This window comes from Sorex fumeus, unplaced genomic scaffold (genome assembly GCF_029834395.1).
Source record: "Sorex fumeus unplaced genomic scaffold, SorFum_2.1 ptg000028l, whole genome shotgun sequence".
Classification (NCBI taxonomy): Eukaryota; Metazoa; Chordata; class Mammalia; order Eulipotyphla; family Soricidae; genus Sorex; species Sorex fumeus.
The window spans coordinates 16,865,396-16,885,045 of record NW_026606085.1 but is presented as its reverse complement, the minus strand read 5'-3'; the positions used below and the strand labels follow the sequence as shown (position 1 = coordinate 16,885,045).

The window sequence follows — 19,650 nt, the reverse complement described above, 5'->3', positions numbered from 1 at the left end:
CTTCCTCTGCTCTGATAGAAGCTCCCACCCGGGAAGTCTGCACTTTCCCTCATCCCTTACACAACGGGGGACACAGCGATGCATGTTGTTGCTTGAGGCCCGGTGGTCCTTATCTGACCAATGCCAGCCTCCACCGGATGGAGTGTCTTTAGAAACCCTGCGGGAAGGGGAATCGAGCTGTGTCATGCCCTGGGAAAGCCTTTAGATGCTTTCTAAAGCCCTCGCAGAAATGTGTTCCATGAGGGTTGGCTATCCACCTGGGCGCAGCCTGGGAGAGGAGCCGGGTCCTGGAGAATTCAGCCAGTCCCTCAAGGCGAGGTGACAAGGATGCAGAGATGAGGTCATGGGCTAAATGGTCCAGGCGCACACAGTGGCGCCTTCCTGATGTCAAACAGGAGCACCAGAGACATCCTGAAGTGTCCTTCTAATGCCTAACCAGCTCTTTCCTTAACTACAGTAGCATGTGGCTGCCAGGCCCACGGCCCCAGCAGTGTTAGGGTTTATCTGTGTGTAGCAGCATCCGCGGAAGAAGGGGGGAAGGGTGTCCGGATGCTGGGCCCTGGTCCCCTCCCCACCTCACACACGCCCTCCTGGGGCTGACAATGGCTCTGTTTCCTGGTGAAAAGGGGTGCAGGTCCAGTGAGGGTGCAGAGCAAGGAGGGGGTGGCTGGGACCCCAGTTCCACATCTCTGAGCACAGCGCGGAGGGAGAGAACCCCTTTGGGACTTAGCACCTAGCATCAGAAGGCTCCAAAGGCGTCCCCTCTCTTCCTTCTCTCCTTTCTCAACAGCCTGAGAACTTAAGGTCCCAGCTTGGCCTTCCAGGTCCCTCTTGAGAACCAGAGAAGTGGTCCCTACCTCCCTATAGCCTCTGAGTAAGCCTCTGGACGTTGCAGTCTTTTTTCCCCTCCCTCTTTTTTTGGGTCCCACCCGGCGATGCTCAGGGGTTACTCTGCACTCAGGAATAACTTCTGGTGGTGCTGGGGGTCGGGTGTGTGTGTGTGTGGGGGGGTTGTACGGGATGCTGGTGATGGAACCTGGGGCAGCTGCGTGCAGGGCAAACGCCCTCCCTGCTGTGCTACGGCTCTGACCCTTGTCTGGGGGCCAATGGGGGGTGGTCTGGTGGCACCCCCGACCATGCACTCGCCCCTAAGGCTCCCTGACACTCGCAACCCGGTTCCCGGAGACCCCGCGGGCCCTTACCAGCCAGGCTGGAGCGCGCCGCTCGCTCGCTCGGGACGCGTCCGGGTTCCAGAAGCCTCCTCCCGCCCCTCCCCGGCGCGCCCGGCCGCTTTAAGAGAGGGGCGGGGCGGCGCGGGGCGGGCGCGGCCGGGCCGGCCCCCCGGGCTGCCTTTTCCTTTTTGATCCATTCAAAAATTACTCATTGCCCGTCCCCGGAGCGCCCGAGCCCGGCCGGCGGGGGCAGCTCGGAGCGCGGCCTCCCCTCCCGGCGGGCCATGGCAGCGCGCTGAGCCCGGCCGCGCCCGCACCCCTGGCCATGGCCGCGCGCGAGGAGCTGTACAGCAGAGTGACCCCGCGGCGGGCCCGCCAGCAGCGCCCCGGCACCCTCCGGCACGGCTCGGCGCTGGACGTGCTGCTGTCCATGGGCTTCCCCCGAGCCCGCGCGTAAGTGGACCCCCGCCCGCCGCGCCCTCGGCTTCGCTCCGGCTCGCCGGGCCCGCGGCGGCGGCGCCCCCCGGGTGCCCCCCTGGGTGCCCACGGGGCGGGCCGGGGCGCGGGGGCGGCGCGCTGCGGGCGGGGGTGCGCGTCCCCGGCTTCCCGCTGTGTCGTCGTCCCCCCCTCCCTCTACCCCCGAGGTCTCCGGGGCCGCTCCGGGCTGCAGGGTGGCAGGGGAGGGGGCTCGGGACCCCGCCGCGCACCGCCCGGCCCGGGGTGGGGGGTGGATCTTCGGGGTGTCCGGGGGCTCCGGGGTGTCGCCCGCGCGCTCCGAGGAGGCGGCGCGGGGGTGTCGCCGCGCGCGCGCTGCTGGGGACGAGGGAAGGAGAAGGAGAAGCGCTTCCTGCCCGGAGGAGGCGGGCGGGCGGCGTCTGCGATGATCCCGCGGCCGCCTCCCCCCACGGGTAGGGGGGTCTTGGGCCGAGAGGCCCGGGCCCCGCGGGGGCGCTGCTCCCGGCCAGCACCTGAGCTTGAGAGTTGGGCAAACTTGAGCAGGAAGAGCCGCCTTCCCCAGGGGGGTTTCCGCCCCCTTTTTTCCGTCCGGAGATCCTGTTTCCCCCCACCCCAACACCCCCTCCATCCCAGTGGGCTCTTTGCTCACCAGCCTGGAAACTCGCGCACACAGAATCTACCCCCTCCCCCGCCCCACCTCCGCGCGGGGGACCCACCGGAGTGGCCTTGGGGGTCCCGGAGAGGGACTGGTTGGTGTTTCTGTCTGGGGGCTGTTCCCGGGAGGAGGTATCCCTTGTCCTCACCCGGAGCCTCAGAGAGGGGCGTGCACACTCAGCGCCGGGCTAGGGGTCCACGGGCCAGCCTGCAGGTTTAGCGCCATGCCCTACTCCTGCTTCTTCTGAGCGTGATCAGCATGGGGATCACGGTTGCTTTCCAGGCAGGTGATGCTTAAGCGAAGGAGAACTCCTACCGGCTCCAAAGGAACTACTTTTCACCTAGAGCAGGTGTCCTTGGGCCGGTGGTAACAGGTGGGGTGGTCTGCTTCCCAATCCAGCACCCCCGCCACATCCCCCCCACCCTGCACTTCCAGTCTATACTGTCCCCAGCACCTTGCCTGCACCGAAGGTCTCATCCTTTTGCAGCCATTGAGAAAGGTTGGCCCTCTTTGACCCAGCTGGAGAAAGGACTGGAGAAGGGGGCATGGCTGGTTGGGGGTCAGTTAGGACAGGAAGTTGAGCCTGTGGGACTCAAACCCTGGACAATGGGTGAGCTCCATGGGCATCGTGCCCGGGCTCTGGGAGTGGGGGGCTCTGTGGACAAAATGCTGGGAGCAACTCTCTGTGGCCTGTTCACAGGCACGGGCGCTGCTCTGGTTCCTTGTTTCTGTTTATTCTGTCCTAATTCTGGGGCCAGGGGTCATATCGGCGTCTCTGGGCTGAAGTCCAGGGGTGGGCAGGGTTAGGTTCCTTAGGAGAGATCCGTTCCTCGCCTCCTGCCTCCTCCTGCTGCACCACCCCGATCTCCATCTCCCTAGCCCCCCGCCACCTTTCCTGGGGTGATGCCCCCTCGGCCTCTCTTCGGGAAGGACACACCTGAGCTTGCCTTCAGGGGCCCAGCAGGTCCCCAAGGGTCCATCTTGGGGGACACATCTGTGCTTGTGTTCAGAGTCTACGCATCCTCCAGATGGTACCCTTGGCGGGTTCCAGAGCTCAGGGCCTGGCCAGATTTGGGCCGATGGCTGGTTCTGACCCGGCATCCTGGGACTTTCCTCCTCCCGCTCTCTCAGTGTCTATCTGATCGGTGGAAACGCAGGCTGTCTCTGATCTGGTCCCCATCTGGCTTCTACTTCTCTCCCTCACCCTGGAGAGGGAGAGGCCACCAGCCTTCCCCTGGGTGGGGCCGGGCAGGTCAGAGGAAGGGAGGCTTGTCTACTGTCCTCTTCATCATGGAGGTTTGACTAGAAAGACCCTGAGGACATTGGGCGTGGTCCTGGGATGTTGCTTCTTCTGGCTGTAAACCTGGAGGGAGATTTTGGAGCAGGTAGGGGTAGTGATGGCTTCTGGGATGGGAGGAGGATTGAGCAGGAAGGATAGCAGCCAGACCTCTGGTTTCTACCCTGCACTGACCTCGGTCTGTTAAGGCACTAGAAGAAGCCTTGGCTGGGCCCCAGGAGCGGTCCCAGCCCGGCCACGCCCTGCCAAGCCTGGGACAAATGGCCATGCCCCCAGGGCTCCCCACCTGCCTTAGGGATGATGCTGCTGTTTGTCAGTGACTGACAGCTGTGCAGCGGGACCTGGGCCTGGGAGGTGAGCTGAGGGTCTGCTTTCTGTCTTGCTGCTTCTAGAACAGTGCTCCGTTTTCCCCTCCTGTTCTGTGAACTGGGGTGCAGCTGAGACCTGCTGGGGTGTGTGTGTGTGTGTGGCCGGGCCTGCCACGCGACAGACTGAGAAGCGGTACCTTTTACAGGCTGTTTGGCTTGAGTCGGTGTGTTGGGAGCTGGAATAAGGGGGTAGGAGGGAGACAACAGGTAGAAAATTTGCAGAAGCTCAAAATTTCCCTCCATCCCCCCCTCCCACCGCTCCCCTGTGCACTGTTTTCTTTGCATATCTACGAGTTCCTTCCTGGCCCCAAAATTCTAAACATAAGAGTCTACCTTCATCCAGACTGGTCGGGAGGTCGGTGGGAAGGGGGAGGGAGAATGTGTGCACGGACCCCTGGAGATGGTGCCGGGCCCGGAGCGAGGCTACAGGATGGCGGCAGAAACAGGCCGAAGCTGTGCTGGGGCCTGGACTCCGACCACCGCCGCCCTCAGTCTCTCCACTGGCCTGTGGTTTCTGGGGCGAGGTGCTTATCTCTGGGTAGCTTCGGGCCAGCTGAACAAATCGAATGTGAGACATCCGTGGCGATACACACCCTGGCCTTCCGCTTTGTTTTGGTGCGTTGGTGGAGGCCACCTGTGGCCAGAACTTTGTCAGCAGCAAAAGACCTCGCAGTATTTCTGAGGCCTGAGAGAGGGGCTGGCTAGGACACTGGGGCAGGCGTAGACGCTCAGCTCCTGACCACAGCAGAACCTACTTAGAGCCTTCCTTCAGCCCCTGCCTCAGTTTCCGTCAGATTTTCAACAGGGCTGCACCTGGCCTGTATGGCCCTGTCCCGCGTGATACCTGTTCTTTATAGCATCTGCCCCTTATCATACCTGAGTGTGAACATACAGGCGTGTAATACCTGCCCCGTGTAATACTTAGGCTTTATAGTATCTCCTGCTATGATACCTGTCCCATGGGATACCTGTGCCTTACAGTATCCCCTGCTGTAATACCTGTCCCATGGAATATTTGTCCTGTATAGTATCTGTCCTCTATAATAACTGTCTCGTGTAATACTTGTCCTTTATAGTATCTGCCCTTTATAATTCTGTCCCATGGTATTCTCGTGCTTTAGAGTATCTGCTCTTTATAATTCTTGCCCCTTGTGAAACCTGTCCTTTATAATACCTACCCCATGTAATATCCGTCCTTTACAATACTTACATGCCCTGTATAATACCTACCCCTGTATTGCACCTGTCCTGTGAAATACCTGTCCCATCATTACCTGTCCTATATAATACCTATCCCAAGTCATCCTTGCCGCATCTGTTGCCTGCCCTGCCTCAGTCTTGCTTCAGCCCTGCCCTCTCTCCCTGGCCCTGGCCTCTCCTCACAGAGCCTTACTGACACTCATGCTTTTCTCTCCCAAACATGAAGGGTGGGGGATTGAAGCCACCCACTTCTAAGACCCCTGTCATTCCTGGAGACTCGGGGTGGGAGGCACAAGTGCCCTTGGCACCAAGACGCTCTCCCTGCTTCCTGAGTGAATTTCCATCCTAGAATACTTGGCTTTTCTTGTATTGTTCTCTCAGAGCTTTATTGTCCAATACCTCTCTACTGCCGTGAGAGAAAACTCTTTGTGACTGTTGGTTTTCTGGAGAGCAAATAAAGGGAATAAATGGAGGCGTCACAGTGTGAGAGACTGAGGGCCAGTGGGATGAGTTTCATTTTCCACTGGGAACCTGATCACCTTTTCTTTTTAAATTTTTTTTTTATTATTGGATCACTGTGAGCTACATAGTTACAAAGCTGTTCATGATGGGGTTTCAGTCATACAGTGTTCCAACAGCTGTCCCTCCACCAGTGGACATTTCCCATCACCAATGTCCCCATTTTCCCTCCTGCCACTCCCCAACCCCAACCTGTCTCTATGGCAGGCACTTTTCTTCTTTCTCTCTTTCTGTCTACTTTTGGGCGTTGTGTTTGCAATACAGACACTGAGAGGCCATTGTGTTGGTTCCTTTAGCCACTTCCAGCATGCTTCTGCCATCCAGAGCCATCCCTCCCAACCGTCATTGTCCTAGAGGTCCCTTTGGGATAGAGAAGGGACCACTGATCACCTCCTTGCATGTTGCAAGCACAGGGCGAATTCAGGAGAGGATCTCCCTGTCTGGAGCAAGGCTGAGACCCTAATCGGGTCTGGCTCCCCTCTCGACAGCCCCCCATTTATTGAGGTAACTATTCCTGGGGAAGCATAAACTTTACTGTAATCAGGACCCAGGACCCCTGGCTATGAACTCTGCCCGGTCGAGGCTCCTGCCGCACACAGGGCTGTGTGGGGGGGGGAGGGGCTTGAGGAAGGGGCAGCAGCTGAAGGACCCACCCCGTTTGGAAATTTCCAGGGAGGCCGGAGCACAAAGGAAGTGATGGCTCAGTTGTCCCTCACCTGATCAGGCTGTCTGATAAAGCATCTCTGTGAATCAGATCAGGTGGCTCTGACCCGTTCAGGAAGATCCATGGTGCTTTCTTTCTCTAAATGTTTATACTTTCATTTGGGGGTTTTTGTTTGTTTGTTTGGGGCCATACCTGGCGATGCTCAGGAATCGTTCCTGAAAGTGCATAGGGGATCCTGTGGAATGCTGGGGGTTGAACCCAGGTCAGCTGCCTGCAAGGCCAGTGCCCTCCCCACTGTACTGTCTCCAGACTCAAAGTTTATACTTTCGTGTTGGGTAGAAGAGCAGAGAAACTTGCTTTTATAAACAGTTCATTTACTTGCACGTGTATGTGCGCACACACACACACACACACACACACACATCCACATGTATAAGCACACGTGCATATTACTATCCACCCAGACACACATCATGAATGTATTCATATTGCCAGTATACACAGACATCCACGCATGTGCCCACCGATGTACATGTTCACACACACATATACACACACGTCCACATGTATACGCACACATGCATATGAATATCTGCCCAGACACGCATCATGAATGTGTTCATGTTGCCAGTATACACAGACATCCACACATGTGCCCACATATATGATGTACATATTCTCTCTCTCTCTCTCTCTCTCTCTCTCTCACACACACACACACACACACACACACGCTGCTGGAGTTCTGAGCTTGTTGGTGTCCGCTGTCTTGTTCTGTCAGCCATTCTCAGATGTTTCTCCTGTGCAGTTTCCTTTTTGACTTCATCAGGTTTTACCTGTGCTGAAAGCTCTCTCAGTCCGAAGACATTTGACTTCCTTGGCTTTGCTTCTCTTCCTGGCTCTCTCCCCTCCCTTTCTTCTCTCTTCTCTCTCTTCTTCCTTAAGCCTTAGGAAACACCATCTTTTGAAGCCAGCAGGGTCATTCCTGCATCCCTCCATGGAATCAGGGTTTCGCTCTGCCATGGGCAACCGTCTTCATTTGAGGGCCTCCTGTAACCTGGTTTGAAAACTCCGGTCCTTGAAGAACATGATAAGGAAAATCCTGCCTTGGGTGACGCCAATTGTAGAAAATGTATTAAACCCTTCCCCAGTTCTTTCCGGGCAACTCTGCGAGTTTATGATAATGGGAGTTGGGAGTACAGTGATAATTAGATTATATCTCCACCCTCGGGGGACCAACTACGGGGTGCGCAAGATGGAAACTCTGATACAGCTTGGTGAATGTTCTGCATGAGTTAGAGGAGTTAGAGGTGGTATCTGTGTGAGAGGACGGGAGGAAATCCTGTGCAGACAGCGCCCCTGATGTGAATCCTCTCCTCAAGGGGAGAGCAGAAGTTCAGATGATGTCTGGTTGCAGCCGTACATTCAGATGACGACAGAGAGGCAGTCTGGCCATTCCGGCCTGAGGTTCTCGAATCATCCTGTTCATCAACCCCACTTCTCACGCCAGCCCCCGCCCCAGCTCCCACCCCAGCTTAACGCCCTATTACTCTCAGCCCCGAGAAAAAGGGGAAAATTCCGGCCACTGAGAGAAGAAGCTGAGCCCGTAGCTGGACCTCACTTCGGAGTGGACATGAGTGTATTCCTTCTTCCACTGGGCATTTCCAAGGAAAGATATAGGGCTGGTGAGAGAGCACAGTGGACTGGGTTCCATCCCTGGCACTGCATGGTCCCCTCGAGCACCACCAGGGGAGATCCCCCTAAGTATGGAGCCAGGATTGGTCCATGCGCACTGCTGGGTGTGGCCCCAAGCTACTCCCTGCCACCACCACAAATAAAGGAAAGACATAAACCATAAGTATGATGGATACACAGAACAGTTATATTAGTAGCATTACTGATGCTCATTAGTACCATAGTAGAGGTTTGGAAAAATAACTCTAGGACCATGGGAGAAAGGATGGTGCCCCTGGAGGGCTGGGCATAGCAGAAGAGGTGGCCAGTGGGCTGGTCTTCAGTGGTGACCAGAGGCTTTGTAGAGCCAGGAGAGGGAAGGGAAGAGCCACAGGGGAGGAGGTTTGGGAGGTGAGAGCAGGGGCCACCTCATGCCCTGGGGGGCTGAAGGACAGCAGGGGGCCGGTGGGGGGACAGAGAATCAGGTGTGGAAGCTACCCAGAGGTGGGCGTCCAGGCATGGACTCAGGAAGAGCCGTCGATGGGATTTATGGGCTGTCCAAGTTATAACTCAAGTCGGGGAGCAGACGGGTGGGCCAGGGGCTCCAGCCTGGAAGGCTCGAGAGCTGAGGACAATACTAACCAAGGAGGGGGGGGGGGCGAGAGGAAGGGGTGATGAGTTTGGTCCGAGACATGTTTTAGGGGTTCCCAAATGGTACAGGTGTCATTCTAGAGCTCGGAGGAGGGTTCGGCTAGAGTGAGAGACTTGGGGATGGATGTGGGCAGAGGCCTGGGAGTGGGGGCCACGTGGAGGAAAGGGAGAGACCCAGCCCCCCCCCCCCCCTGGGAAGAAGCTGGGGAGGTCAGCAGGTCACCAAGGCAAAGAGGTGGCTGAAGGAGACAGATGGCCCAGAAGGAAACTGGGACCAAGGATTCCTACAAACAATTCCAGTCAACCAAGTTTCTCTCCTTTGCAGTTTCAAAGTGGGTAAAATCCTTGAATGTGACCGTTCCCCAAAGGGAAATTCCAGAGCTCTCTGAGGCTTCTGGTAAATCCTCTTTGACTCCCTAGCCCAGGGGACCTCCTGGGGACCTGGACCCCTGATGCTGTTTTGACTGCAGCTTCCGCTGAGGGCTGGAACTGTGGAGCTCCATCCTCACTGGAAACTGCCGAGGTCCCCTGCACCCTGGCTAGAGCTCCTTCCCCGTTTCTCCTGATTCCCCAGATCTTCTCTGCTCGTCACTGCGTGCCACTCAGTGCCGGAAGCTGGGGTCGCCCATCCCCGGGCTGTGCTGTGGCACACAGAACTCCCAGTCTGGCCCTCCCTCTCTCCTTCTCTGTCCACAAGGCCTGGAGAGTCACACAGTGTCCCCCAGCGGGGCCTAGAAGGATTCTCTGTTCCTGAGAAAAGCTTTTCCCCAGGTTTCTAAGTGCCACGGGGGACTTGTACACTGGGGTATGTCACTTCCACGATGACCCCCGAGACCAGTGCAGGTATGGAGGGGAAAGGATGGGGGGGGGGGTTATGGTGCCCCAGAAGAAATAGGGAGGAGGGAATAAGTGGAAGACCTAATCAAGGTATTTGAAATGGTCATCTAGTGAGTGATGGCACTGCCCAGCCCTGCTTGCCAGGGATCAAAGACAGACAATGTCTGCGGGTAAGAGTGCGTCAGAGCCGAAGCACACAGTTAGTTCAGGTGGCTGTAGGCCTTCCGCTGCCACAGACCTGGCCCCGGGGATGATTCATCCCCTGCAAAGTCGCTGATAACCCACCACACCATCGACATCACGTGCCTCTGCTTTGAGAGTCACGCACAAGGCAGGACGGATTTTTATTTTATTTTTTTAAATTTTAGTTTTCATAAAGTAGTTCACAATAACTGATTACATTCAATATTGGACACCAATCCCACAACCATTACAACCTTCCCACCACCATTATTTCAAATTTTCCCACCACCATCAAGCCTACCCCTCAGGCAGATGCTAGATAATTTATTTTGTATTGCCTGTTATGGGGCTAGAGCGATAGCACAGTGGGTAGGGCATTTGCCTTGCACGTGGCCGACCCGGGTTCGATTCCTCCACCCCTCTCAAAGAGCCTGGCAAGTGACCAAGAGTATCCTGTCACCATGGCAAAATCCTGGCAGGCTACCTGTGGTGTATTCGATATGCCAAAAACAGTAACAGCAAGTCTCACAATGGAGATGTTTCTAGTGCCTGCTCTAGCAAATCGATGAACAACAGGAGGACAGTGCTATAGTGCTTATTATGAATAGCATGAGATGTCGCACGGCCGCGTGAAAGTGGCCGTGTGCTTCTGGAATCCTAAAATTTTGAATAATTAGAGTCCGGAGACCTCTCTGCAGCAAAACTGCTCTGTTCTGAGATTCATTTGTTAGTCTCTGGACCCTGGCAGGACGGAGTTTTAGCTTCCTTCTGCTAGCCCTGTTGAAATCAAGTAGTTCGACATGGGGCTGGGAGGGAGCCCCACAGAGCTAGAACCTCAGAAACACTAGAAGAAGACTTGGTCTCGGGACGTGGCTCTCCCCGATGTGAGCAGAGTCACTCCTCTGGGTCGACGGAGCCTCAGACCCGCACTCTGAACTGTCCCCCAGCCCAGACCAGGGCTCTGAGAAGCGGATTGTGTGCCGTCGGGGTGGGGACTGTGGTTGAGGAGCGGCAGAGACCACTCAGCATCTGGACGAGACTCATCCTGCTTCCTCGAACTCAGTGGCAGAGGAGAATCGTGGTCTCCTGGCAGAGGGCCCTGCTGGAGTGGCCACCCCTGAGAATGGACTAGGGTGCAGGGTGGGGGGGGGTGTCATGCTGGGGGGAGGAGCAGGTGTTAAGACGGCCCTAGCATCAGGGTCCCCCCTCACCCACACAGGGGCTGTGCTCTGCCGTGGTGGGGAGGAGACGGCCGTCGGGGTGAGGGGGGGTTCAGGTTCTGGATCTGTGGCTTTCAGAGGATGTGGTTTTCAACACGCCATTTCTAAGGGCTGGATGGATCTAAAGGAGGCCAGCACGTAAGAGTGATGCGAATCACAACGGGCGACACTAGAACTCGGCCGCTCGGGCCTGGTGATACCGGGGCCCAGCGCCTCGGAGGCCCATGGGGCAGCCTGCGAGCTGGTGGTCTGGCGGGGCATCTGGGGGTTAGTGGGGCGCACCCCAGCCGGGTGCCGATCCCACGAGAGCCAGCCATGGAGGAACCGGCCTAGAGGCGGTTCTGTCACAGCGGACACTTCCCCCAGGAAGCTCCCGTTTCCACTTCATCTCCTTGGAGATTCGGGGATGTGAGTCATCCTAAGTGAGCAAGTAGTTTTTGTGAAATACGAGAGGTTTTGTGAAATCCAGCACGTGGCCAGAGAGGCATGCCTAATAGTTCGCTCTGCGCGCCCGAACACACTGGAAAGTTCCGTGGCCGGAATCGGCACATGCCATGTGGCTGTGAAGGTCAGAGGTCGGAAGTGCATCGGGCATTGTTGCTCAGGTCCAGGTGATGTAGTGCCCAGTGCTTCAGGGGGGTGGGGGTGGGGCTGTTTCCTGGCCTCTGGCTCTCCGTAGCCCCCCGTGTCCCGTGGCTAGTTGACCTTCTGCCATCCTGAGGGTGTCGCTCTCCAGCTCCCCTTTCCTAACTCTGTGCCTCAGTTTCTCCATAATAAGGGCCTCCCTCCAGTGCAAGAAAGGTCCGTGGCTCTATCGTATCGGCAAAGAGCCTCTTATTTCACCTGAAAAGTAACATACTCACAGGTTGTGGGGACCAGGATGGTGGTGCTGGTCTTTCTACCCTGGCAGGTGCCTGGATAGGCTCTCCTCTTCCGTTCTGCTTTCTCGCAGAACCAAGGCCCATTATCTTCTCATTTGCCCTTCCTGTTGCTGATTGCCTCGTGTCTCTCCCCCTCACCTTCTTCCTTCCCGTCACTGCCATCCCGGCAGCAAATCTCCCCAGCTAAGCTTCACCCAGTGCTATGGTGCCACATCCCCACTTCACAAACATTTCAGGTGTATCCATTGTTTCATTTATGTTTCACAACAACTCTCTCAGATGGGAGTGCTTATTGCCCCCATTTTACAGATGAGAAAATGGAGTCAATGAGTTTTTTTTCTTGTAAGGAAGAACAGACTTTATTTGGAGTTTTTGAGAAAGGGGAAGGAGGGAGCGAAAAGAGAGTAATGCGTTCAAGAGATAACCCGGTCTTCTCCCAGGATGGAGAAAGCCCCAGTACACATCTCAAGAGGGGAGATGCAGGCAGCACACGAGTTCAGCCATATGAGCACAAGCAGCACTTGGACTTAGGCTGCACATGCGCCGAGACGATGAATTTTTTAATTGGCCCAAGACCACGCAGCTAGTGAGCTGTGGAACTGGAATAGGAACCCCCAGGCTTGCGGGTCTGATCTTGGAACCAGCCCCCACCAAGCCGAGAGGAGGCTGGCACTGAATAAAGTCTAGTGGAGGAAAGCAGGAGGAAAGAAGCTTGAGGCCTCAAGAAAAAAAAAATAATAAAGTGTCATTTCCTGGTCTCATGCTTGGCTTCCGCCATCCGCTGGCATCTGGGAGCCTGTGTGTCCCCACACCTCCCCCGCCCCTCGGGGTCCCCCACCATGTAGCGTCATCCCCCTTGAGAGCACCCCCGCCCCTTGTGCCCCTGCCCTCCAGATCATGTGCCCGTGAACCATTGGCATGTGCATCTTCTCACTTTTCCTGGTGCTTAAGATCATCTCCTTTGTTAATGTGTCATTCATTCGATCACCCCTGGGTCCTGGTTAGACTCATCCCTGCGCTTCCTTGGGCTGAGGGCAGAGGGGCTCGACCTGCAGCTGTCTGCCATGGTCACTGACCCAAGGGCTACACAGCCCTGGCAGCCACCACTGTTTTGGAAGCTGAAGGCCTACATCATGGTCCAGTGGGGCAGAGCTGTGAGGAGGAGCCCGGGCCAGGCTTGTGGCTTGGTGGCTTTCTTCCCTGGCGGTGAGAGGAGAGGGTGGGACAGGGGAGGGAGATCTCATGCCTCTCTCCTAAGGATGCGCGGCCTGTGGGACCATGCAGTGACCCCATCGCTGCCTCCAAGACTGACTTCCCCAGAGCCCCGTCTCCCAGTTCCCTCGGGATATTCGGGGATGGGGGAGAGAGAGCTGTAGCCTGAGCCTGGGAGGGCACCCCAGGGAGGCCATGTAGTGGCCTGTGAGTTCAGCACAGGAGCGGGCTGATATGCTGTCCGGGCAGGTGGGCGCTTGGCCACACTGTGAATGTCCTGTTCACGCTCTCCCCTCTTCTGCCACCTCTGTCCTGCCCGGCTCTCCCGGTGGCTGGGCCTACTGAGGGTCAAGCTGCACCCTGTTTTTTTTTTTTTTTTTTGTGGTCTCTGCCGAGGTCAGGCTGGCCGGCCCACATTCCTCCGGGTCCAGGTGACTAATAAACAAGCCACAGAAGATAGAGGGACAAATGACGCGCCTGCCTGCGGCCGACCTCTCCCTGGGGTCCCCTCACAACTCCCCTGCTGGCCCGTCTTCCTGGTCAGCCCCTGGGTACAGCTCTCTATGCCGTGGGCCCTCACCCTGCTCCCCGAGTTCCCCAGCGTGGGAAGGGGCTGGCGTCTTAGCTCTTCGTGTGCTGGGTGGTCCTGGGTGATTTATTTGGCCTTCAGTGGGGTGCGAAAGGCAAAAGTTGGACCGTTGGGTGTGTGGCAGGGGTGTGGGGTGGAGGTGATGTTTTAAGCAAGGAGGCGAGTTGTGTGTAGCATGTGGCAGTGGAGGGGAGAGGGGGGCCCGAGGGGCACGTGTGTTCCCCAGAGCGTGTGTTCTGGGCACTCATGCCACTCAGCGGTGCTGCTGGAGCAGGAAGGATGGGTTTGGCCCCCCAGTGGAGTCCTGTTCCTTTTGAGAACTCTGCTGAGATGCCTCGGGGCCTGAGCAAGGTGGTGGCGTGGACGGATGGTCCCGAGAGGCCAGACTTGCCGCCCGTGCTGTGGTCCCCCACCCGGCGGCTGAAGCTGCAAGCCAGGAGCCCTGGCGAGATGCACAGCCCCAACCTAGGTCTCTACGAAATTAGCAGCTCCCTTTCCACGCGCTCCCAGAGCCGGGCAGGCTGTGTTAGCGTCGGGGGCACCCCGAGCCAGAGCCAGTGGTCAGCGAGCTCTGGAACGAACCCAAGAATAAATATTTCAGGTTCTGGCCTCTCCACGGTCGCCGTGGCAACTGCTTAACTTTTGCTTTTGCAAAAGCAGATGGAAGATGTCTGAGCAAGTGAGGCGGTCTGGTTCCAGGGAGTTTGTCCACGGGCCCTGTGGTTTGAATTTCTTACCTGCCACAAAATTTTCCTTCCTCCCTCCCTCTCTCCCTCCCTCCCTCCCTACCTCCCTCCCTCTCTCCCTTCCTCCTTCCTTCTCTCCCTTCCTCCCTTCCTCCCTTCTTCCCTTCCTTCCTTCTTTTCTTTTTCTTTTTTGAATATCACGTGAAACTAAAAGCATAAAGACAGTCTTCTCTGGGAGCTTGTGCAGAGCCAGGAGCTGTCGTTTGCTGGACCCCAGACTTTAGGAGACTTGTCCCCTGCCTTCCATCAGTAACCTCCCAGCCTGCAGGCTTTCTTGGAAAGACAAAATGACAGCTGACACCCAGACCTGGCCTCCAGCAAAGGGCCCCCCGTGGGAGAGAGTCACAGTCACAGCAGCTTCCTGGGCGGCATGTCATTGTGCACCCATGCATAGACGTGCTCACACACATACACATTTGTTCAGCTGTGTGGTGCACACATCCTTAGAAATGCTGACAGTGCTCACATGCTCACACATGCTTATACATGTGCAGTCCACACGTGTGTCTACTCTCACGTGCAGTGCTCATGTGTGAGCATGCACATACATACACATGCCCACAGGTTCATACATATTTACACATCAACATATGCTCACGCGTACACAGTGCATATGATCACACACAGGGTGTGCACACATCCTGATACATGCATCGCATGCTCATGTTCATGCAGCACACACATGCACTCACTCACACGCATCTGATACTTGTATGCACACACATGCACACAGTGCTCTTCCCTCTTGCTAGCTCGATCTCCGCAGAACTGGGGGACCTCACACTGCCCTGCAGAGTCTGGAGGGGGCCTGGCAGGTTGCCAAGCACTTTCGGGAGGGGCACAGAGACAGCCCCGGTGCCACCACACCAGCTTTCCCTCCGGGCAGCCTCCAGGCCGCCTCCGGGCCCTGCAAAGGCTCTGGAGCCTGGTGCTCTGAGTGCGGCGGCGGCAGCAGCGTCTGACTCATCATTGCCACCCGGGGTGGCCCAGCTGTCAGGCAGAGCGGGCCCATCTCCTCCTCTCCCTTTCTCCCAACTGTCCAAAAAGCCGCCGGCTGTGACTCAGCTGCCGAGACCAAGCCGGGAGGGTAGCCCTGAGCGAGTGGATGGCCGAGCGCACACCCTCCTCGGGGCCTGTGGACTCACGCTGAGGCTCCGGCAAATTGCTTTTCTTTAAATAATTAATCGTGGTGGTTTTGATTTCTTCAGTCCTGATCTGCGGCTGGTACAGTGGAGCCTCTGTCCGCTGGCTCTGACCCGCCTCTGATCCGCTGCCGCCACCCCCCCAGTCGTCGGCTGTAGAGGGTCGGGAGGGTCCCCCATGACAGGGAGAATGTCCAGGCACTGAGGGGTCCACGGGAGCCACTTTTGGGCACCGCAGTGAGCACCAGCCGATCTCAGCCCCCCTGTTCTTACCAGTCGGCCTTTTCTGAGCTTCTGTTTCCCATGAGGAGGGTTGAGAAGCATCTTTCTCTTGCTGTGGGGTCCAGAAACTTGCCCCAGCCAGAGCCTTTTCTGTGGGGGTATCGTTCAGACACCAGGCCTGGGGAGTGGGGTTAGTTCTCCCCCCTGCCATGTCCAGGCGGGCTGTCCAGCCCATTGACACCCTGGAACTAGGTTTTAAGAAAAGATTCAGGCTTGAGGGAGAAGCACTGTGTCCAAAACACAAAGGCCCAAAGGCCCACACCTCAGAGGTGACCCGGCCCGGGGCTACACACCGACAGCCTCTCGCTCTCTGCTCACAGGTGAGCACGAGGTTAGCCGCCAGCCCTCCTGCTTCCCCTGAACAGGAAAGCGGCAAGGTGCAAGGCCAGGTGGACATGTGGGAGGTGGGCCCCGCTCTCCAGCATCCCACAGCCACCCTCATCCTATCAGCTGGAGGCGTCTGCCTGCACGCTGCTCCAGGATGGAGCCCTGGGATGCCCAGGTCCATCTTTGTCCACCCTTTTCTTCTCGCTGGCCTGTCGGGAGACATGGACTTAGCCCCATGTGTGATCTTCTTGTGCATTTCCAATATGCCATTAGAGGAACATACATTTTAATCAATGACCTATTTTTGGAAATCTGGGTCATTTGGAGGTGATGAACACACACACACACACACACACACACACACCACACGTACGTTTAGGTCTCCCAGATAGCAGCGGGAGGAGAGGAAAAAGCCTTGCTTGGATCTTTTGTGGAGTGGAGATAATAATGCCCCCTTCAAAGCTTTCCCAGGGGGCTTCTATTAAGCATCCAGCCCAGGACAGACTCAGGCCCGTGCCAGGGGCACGATGAGCTCTGCACAGGGGAGCTTTATGGTCTGCCTACTGTCTGGCTGGTTCGTTTCCTGCATTCGAAGCTAAGATGTGGAATTGTGTTCTCAATTTTGGAGTGGTATGTGGCTTCACTGCAGGCCAGGAGGAAGCAGGTCGGGTGAAAAGCGGAAGCGCAGAGGCCCCTCAGATGAGATATTGCTCAAGCCAGTCAGTTATGGGGCCATCAACCCGCAGATGGGACCGTGGTTGATAGAGAGCCGCTGACCTATGCATCCCTGAACAAGACCTTCTGGGTTCCCAGTTCCACTGATTTCCTATGTGACCCACTCAAGCACTGTGGCTGTCAAGGACTGAGCCCTCTCGGGTTGCAAAACTCATTTTTGTCCTTGTATTTTACACTTGTGTGTCTTGGGGGTGGAGCTATAGTATAGCAGGTAGGGCGTTTGCCTTGCACACGACTGGCCCTGGTTCTATCCCCAGCATCCCATTTGGTCCCCCAAGCACCGCCAGGAGTAATTCCTGAGCACAGAGCCAGGAGCAACCCTGTGTATCGCCGGGTGTGACCCAAAAAGCAAAACAAACAACAACAACATAAAGAAACCAAAAATACAGTTGTGTGCCTTAATGAATAAGGGCTGGGCCACACAGTTATCGTAGCTGCTGGGCAAGCATTTGCCAAGAGAGTGGCACTCTTAGATGGGGCAGGCCCGTCATGTCACTCGGCGTGGTGCTTTGTCTCCTAGGGGCCTTTGGAAATGACAGGAGATTGTGCTGCTTGGGTCCAAGTCACTCACATTTGAGAGTGCAAAGCGCTGAAAACCTAAACGTTTGGAGGTTCAATAACGTTTGGAGGTTCAATAACAGGTTCCAGGTCCTAGAACCCATGTGTGGCAAAGCCTTCGGGATCCCTCCCCCATCTGGGATTTTTCTCCCTAGACAAAGATGATTTCCAGCAAATAAAAAGGGAGTCGGTGTGAGAGGATGCAGTTCACTTACTCCCCAGACAGGCCGACCTCTCTTTCCAGAGTGGAGCCTGGGTCCCGCGGGAGGCCCTGGAATGGCCAACTTACATGGCTACGTCTTCTGGCCGAGACGGGTTCTGTGTGCCTTATGCACCTTATCTGGCAGGGGAAGGAACTTTCCTGAAGTGACTCTCCCTGCTCTCCCCCTCCTTCATCTCGGGCGAATGTTCAAAGCTGGGTTTTTGTAGGATAAAGCCACTGCTTTTAGGATTTAAATGTCTGCGGCTAAGTCCGCTTTCCCTCTCTCCCTGGTTGGGCACGAGAAACTGGTTCTCTATTATCCGGCAGTTGTCTTGCTGTTCAGAACCCAGGGGCAATATCAGCACTGAGAAAAAATGGTCTAAGACAGGGCTTCCTCCCTCTGGGGCGTGGCTGGACTCCCCTCAGCTTTAAAATGTTTATTTATTTATTTATTTGGGCTGGAGCGGTAGTACAGCGGTAGGGCGTTTGCCTTGCGCACAGCCAGCCCCGCGGAGCCGGGTTCGATTCCTCCACCCCTCTCGGAGAGCCCGGCAAACTACCGAGAGTATCTTGCCTGCACGGCAAAGCCTGGCAAGCTACCTGTGATGTATTCAGTATGCCAAACACAGTAACAATGACTCTCACAATGGAGACGTTACTGGGTCCGCTCGAGCAAATCGATGAACAACAGGAGGATAGTGTTTGTTTGTTTGTTTGTTTATTTATTTGCTTTTTTTGGGGTCACACCCGATGATGCTCAGAGGTTACTCCTGGCTCTGCATTCAGGAATTATTTCGTGGTGCTCGGGGGACCCTATGGGATGCTGGGAATCGAATCCGGGTGGGCCATGTGCAAGGCAAATGCCCTGCCCGCTGTGCTATTGCTCCAGCCCTGAGCTTTAAAATCTTAAATCAATTTTTAAAATATTTATTATTATTATTATTATTGTTTTGGGGGTCACACTTGGTAGTGCTCAAGCTATCCCCTGGCCTTGTGCTCAAAGATTGTTCAGGGCTCCTTGGAGCTCGTAAGACCGTATGTGATGCTGAGGATCAAACCCTGGGCTGGCTGCTACTGTCTTTTTTAAAGTGGGGCATTTTGTTTATTTCAGATATTGCAGTGCCAGAGCTGGAACCCCGGGCACTTACACATGCCAGGCATGAGCTGTCCTTAGCCACACTCCCTGACCCTAAGAGTGTGTTTTCATTGAGTTCATCTGTTTCGAAGTTGCTTTTGCCCCTTGCAGGAAGATTCCCCATCATCCAAATGCCAAGTGATGGGCTTTCCGCTTTGGGCCTATCTGGGGGCTCACGCATGCAGTCAGAGGCCCCCCCCCCCCAGTGGGCTCCTGACCATGGAGGAGGACCATAGGGTCAGACAAGGTGCAGAAAGACAGTCAAGAGTATCCATCTGACCTTAGGACTTCTCAGGTCTGGCTCCTTTTTCTGGCTTTTCCACTTACCAGACCTTTGTACCAGTGACTGCACCTCCCTAAGCCCAGATTTCCTCATCTGCAAATTGGCATGAATGTGCGCACCTGACTCCTGACGTGGTGGGGGTAATTAAAGAAGAGAGGGTGGTGGAGAGTTAAACGCCTTTATAGGTCAGCGATCAAGTTAACGTGCTTCATGTTTGGGTTGACCTGGACTCCAGGTACTTTGGCAATTGATATGAGCCAAGAAATACGAATTAGAAAATAATTTCCAGCCAGACATTCCTTTCCTCCCACAGAAAATATTGAGTAATTACACCCTAGAGGCCAAGCTGGTGGTGGGGGCGGAGAGGACACAAAAACCAGAGTTTAAGGCAGCTGAATCTGAGTTCTAGAAATCTGGATGCCAAGGCAGGAAAGCGCCCCCCCCCCCCCCGCCCCAGTCAAAGACACATAGGAAGCTTGGCCGCCAGGGCCCTGGGTGCCAGTGGGAAGTGTGTTGTGTGGGCTTGCAGACCCCACCTCCCAGCTTAGAGCTCGGCACTTAGCATTTGCTCGGTTCGCCAGTGAGCACCTTTAACATCAAACACTGGCCTGTCGCCCTTCTGTTCTGTTCACTCTCACCATCACTCAGTTGATGGTGCCTCC

At 56.1% G+C, this 19,650-nt stretch overlaps 1 protein-coding gene across 1 annotated transcript in view; it reads left to right on the top strand.

Annotated features, from left to right (window-relative positions):
* The first annotated feature begins 1,315 nt into the window (after positions 1 to 1,315).
* The window catches only part of UBASH3B (ubiquitin associated and SH3 domain containing B), a 96,777-nt gene continuing 78,442 nt past the window's right edge, over positions 1,316 to 19,650 (top strand). The window contains exon 1 of the mRNA XM_056115103.1: positions 1,316 to 1,625. Within this exon, the coding sequence (XP_055971078.1) occupies positions 1,498 to 1,625 (128 nt within the window). The 5' untranslated portion in view covers positions 1,316 to 1,497. The remainder of the gene's footprint in view (positions 1,626 to 19,650) is intronic.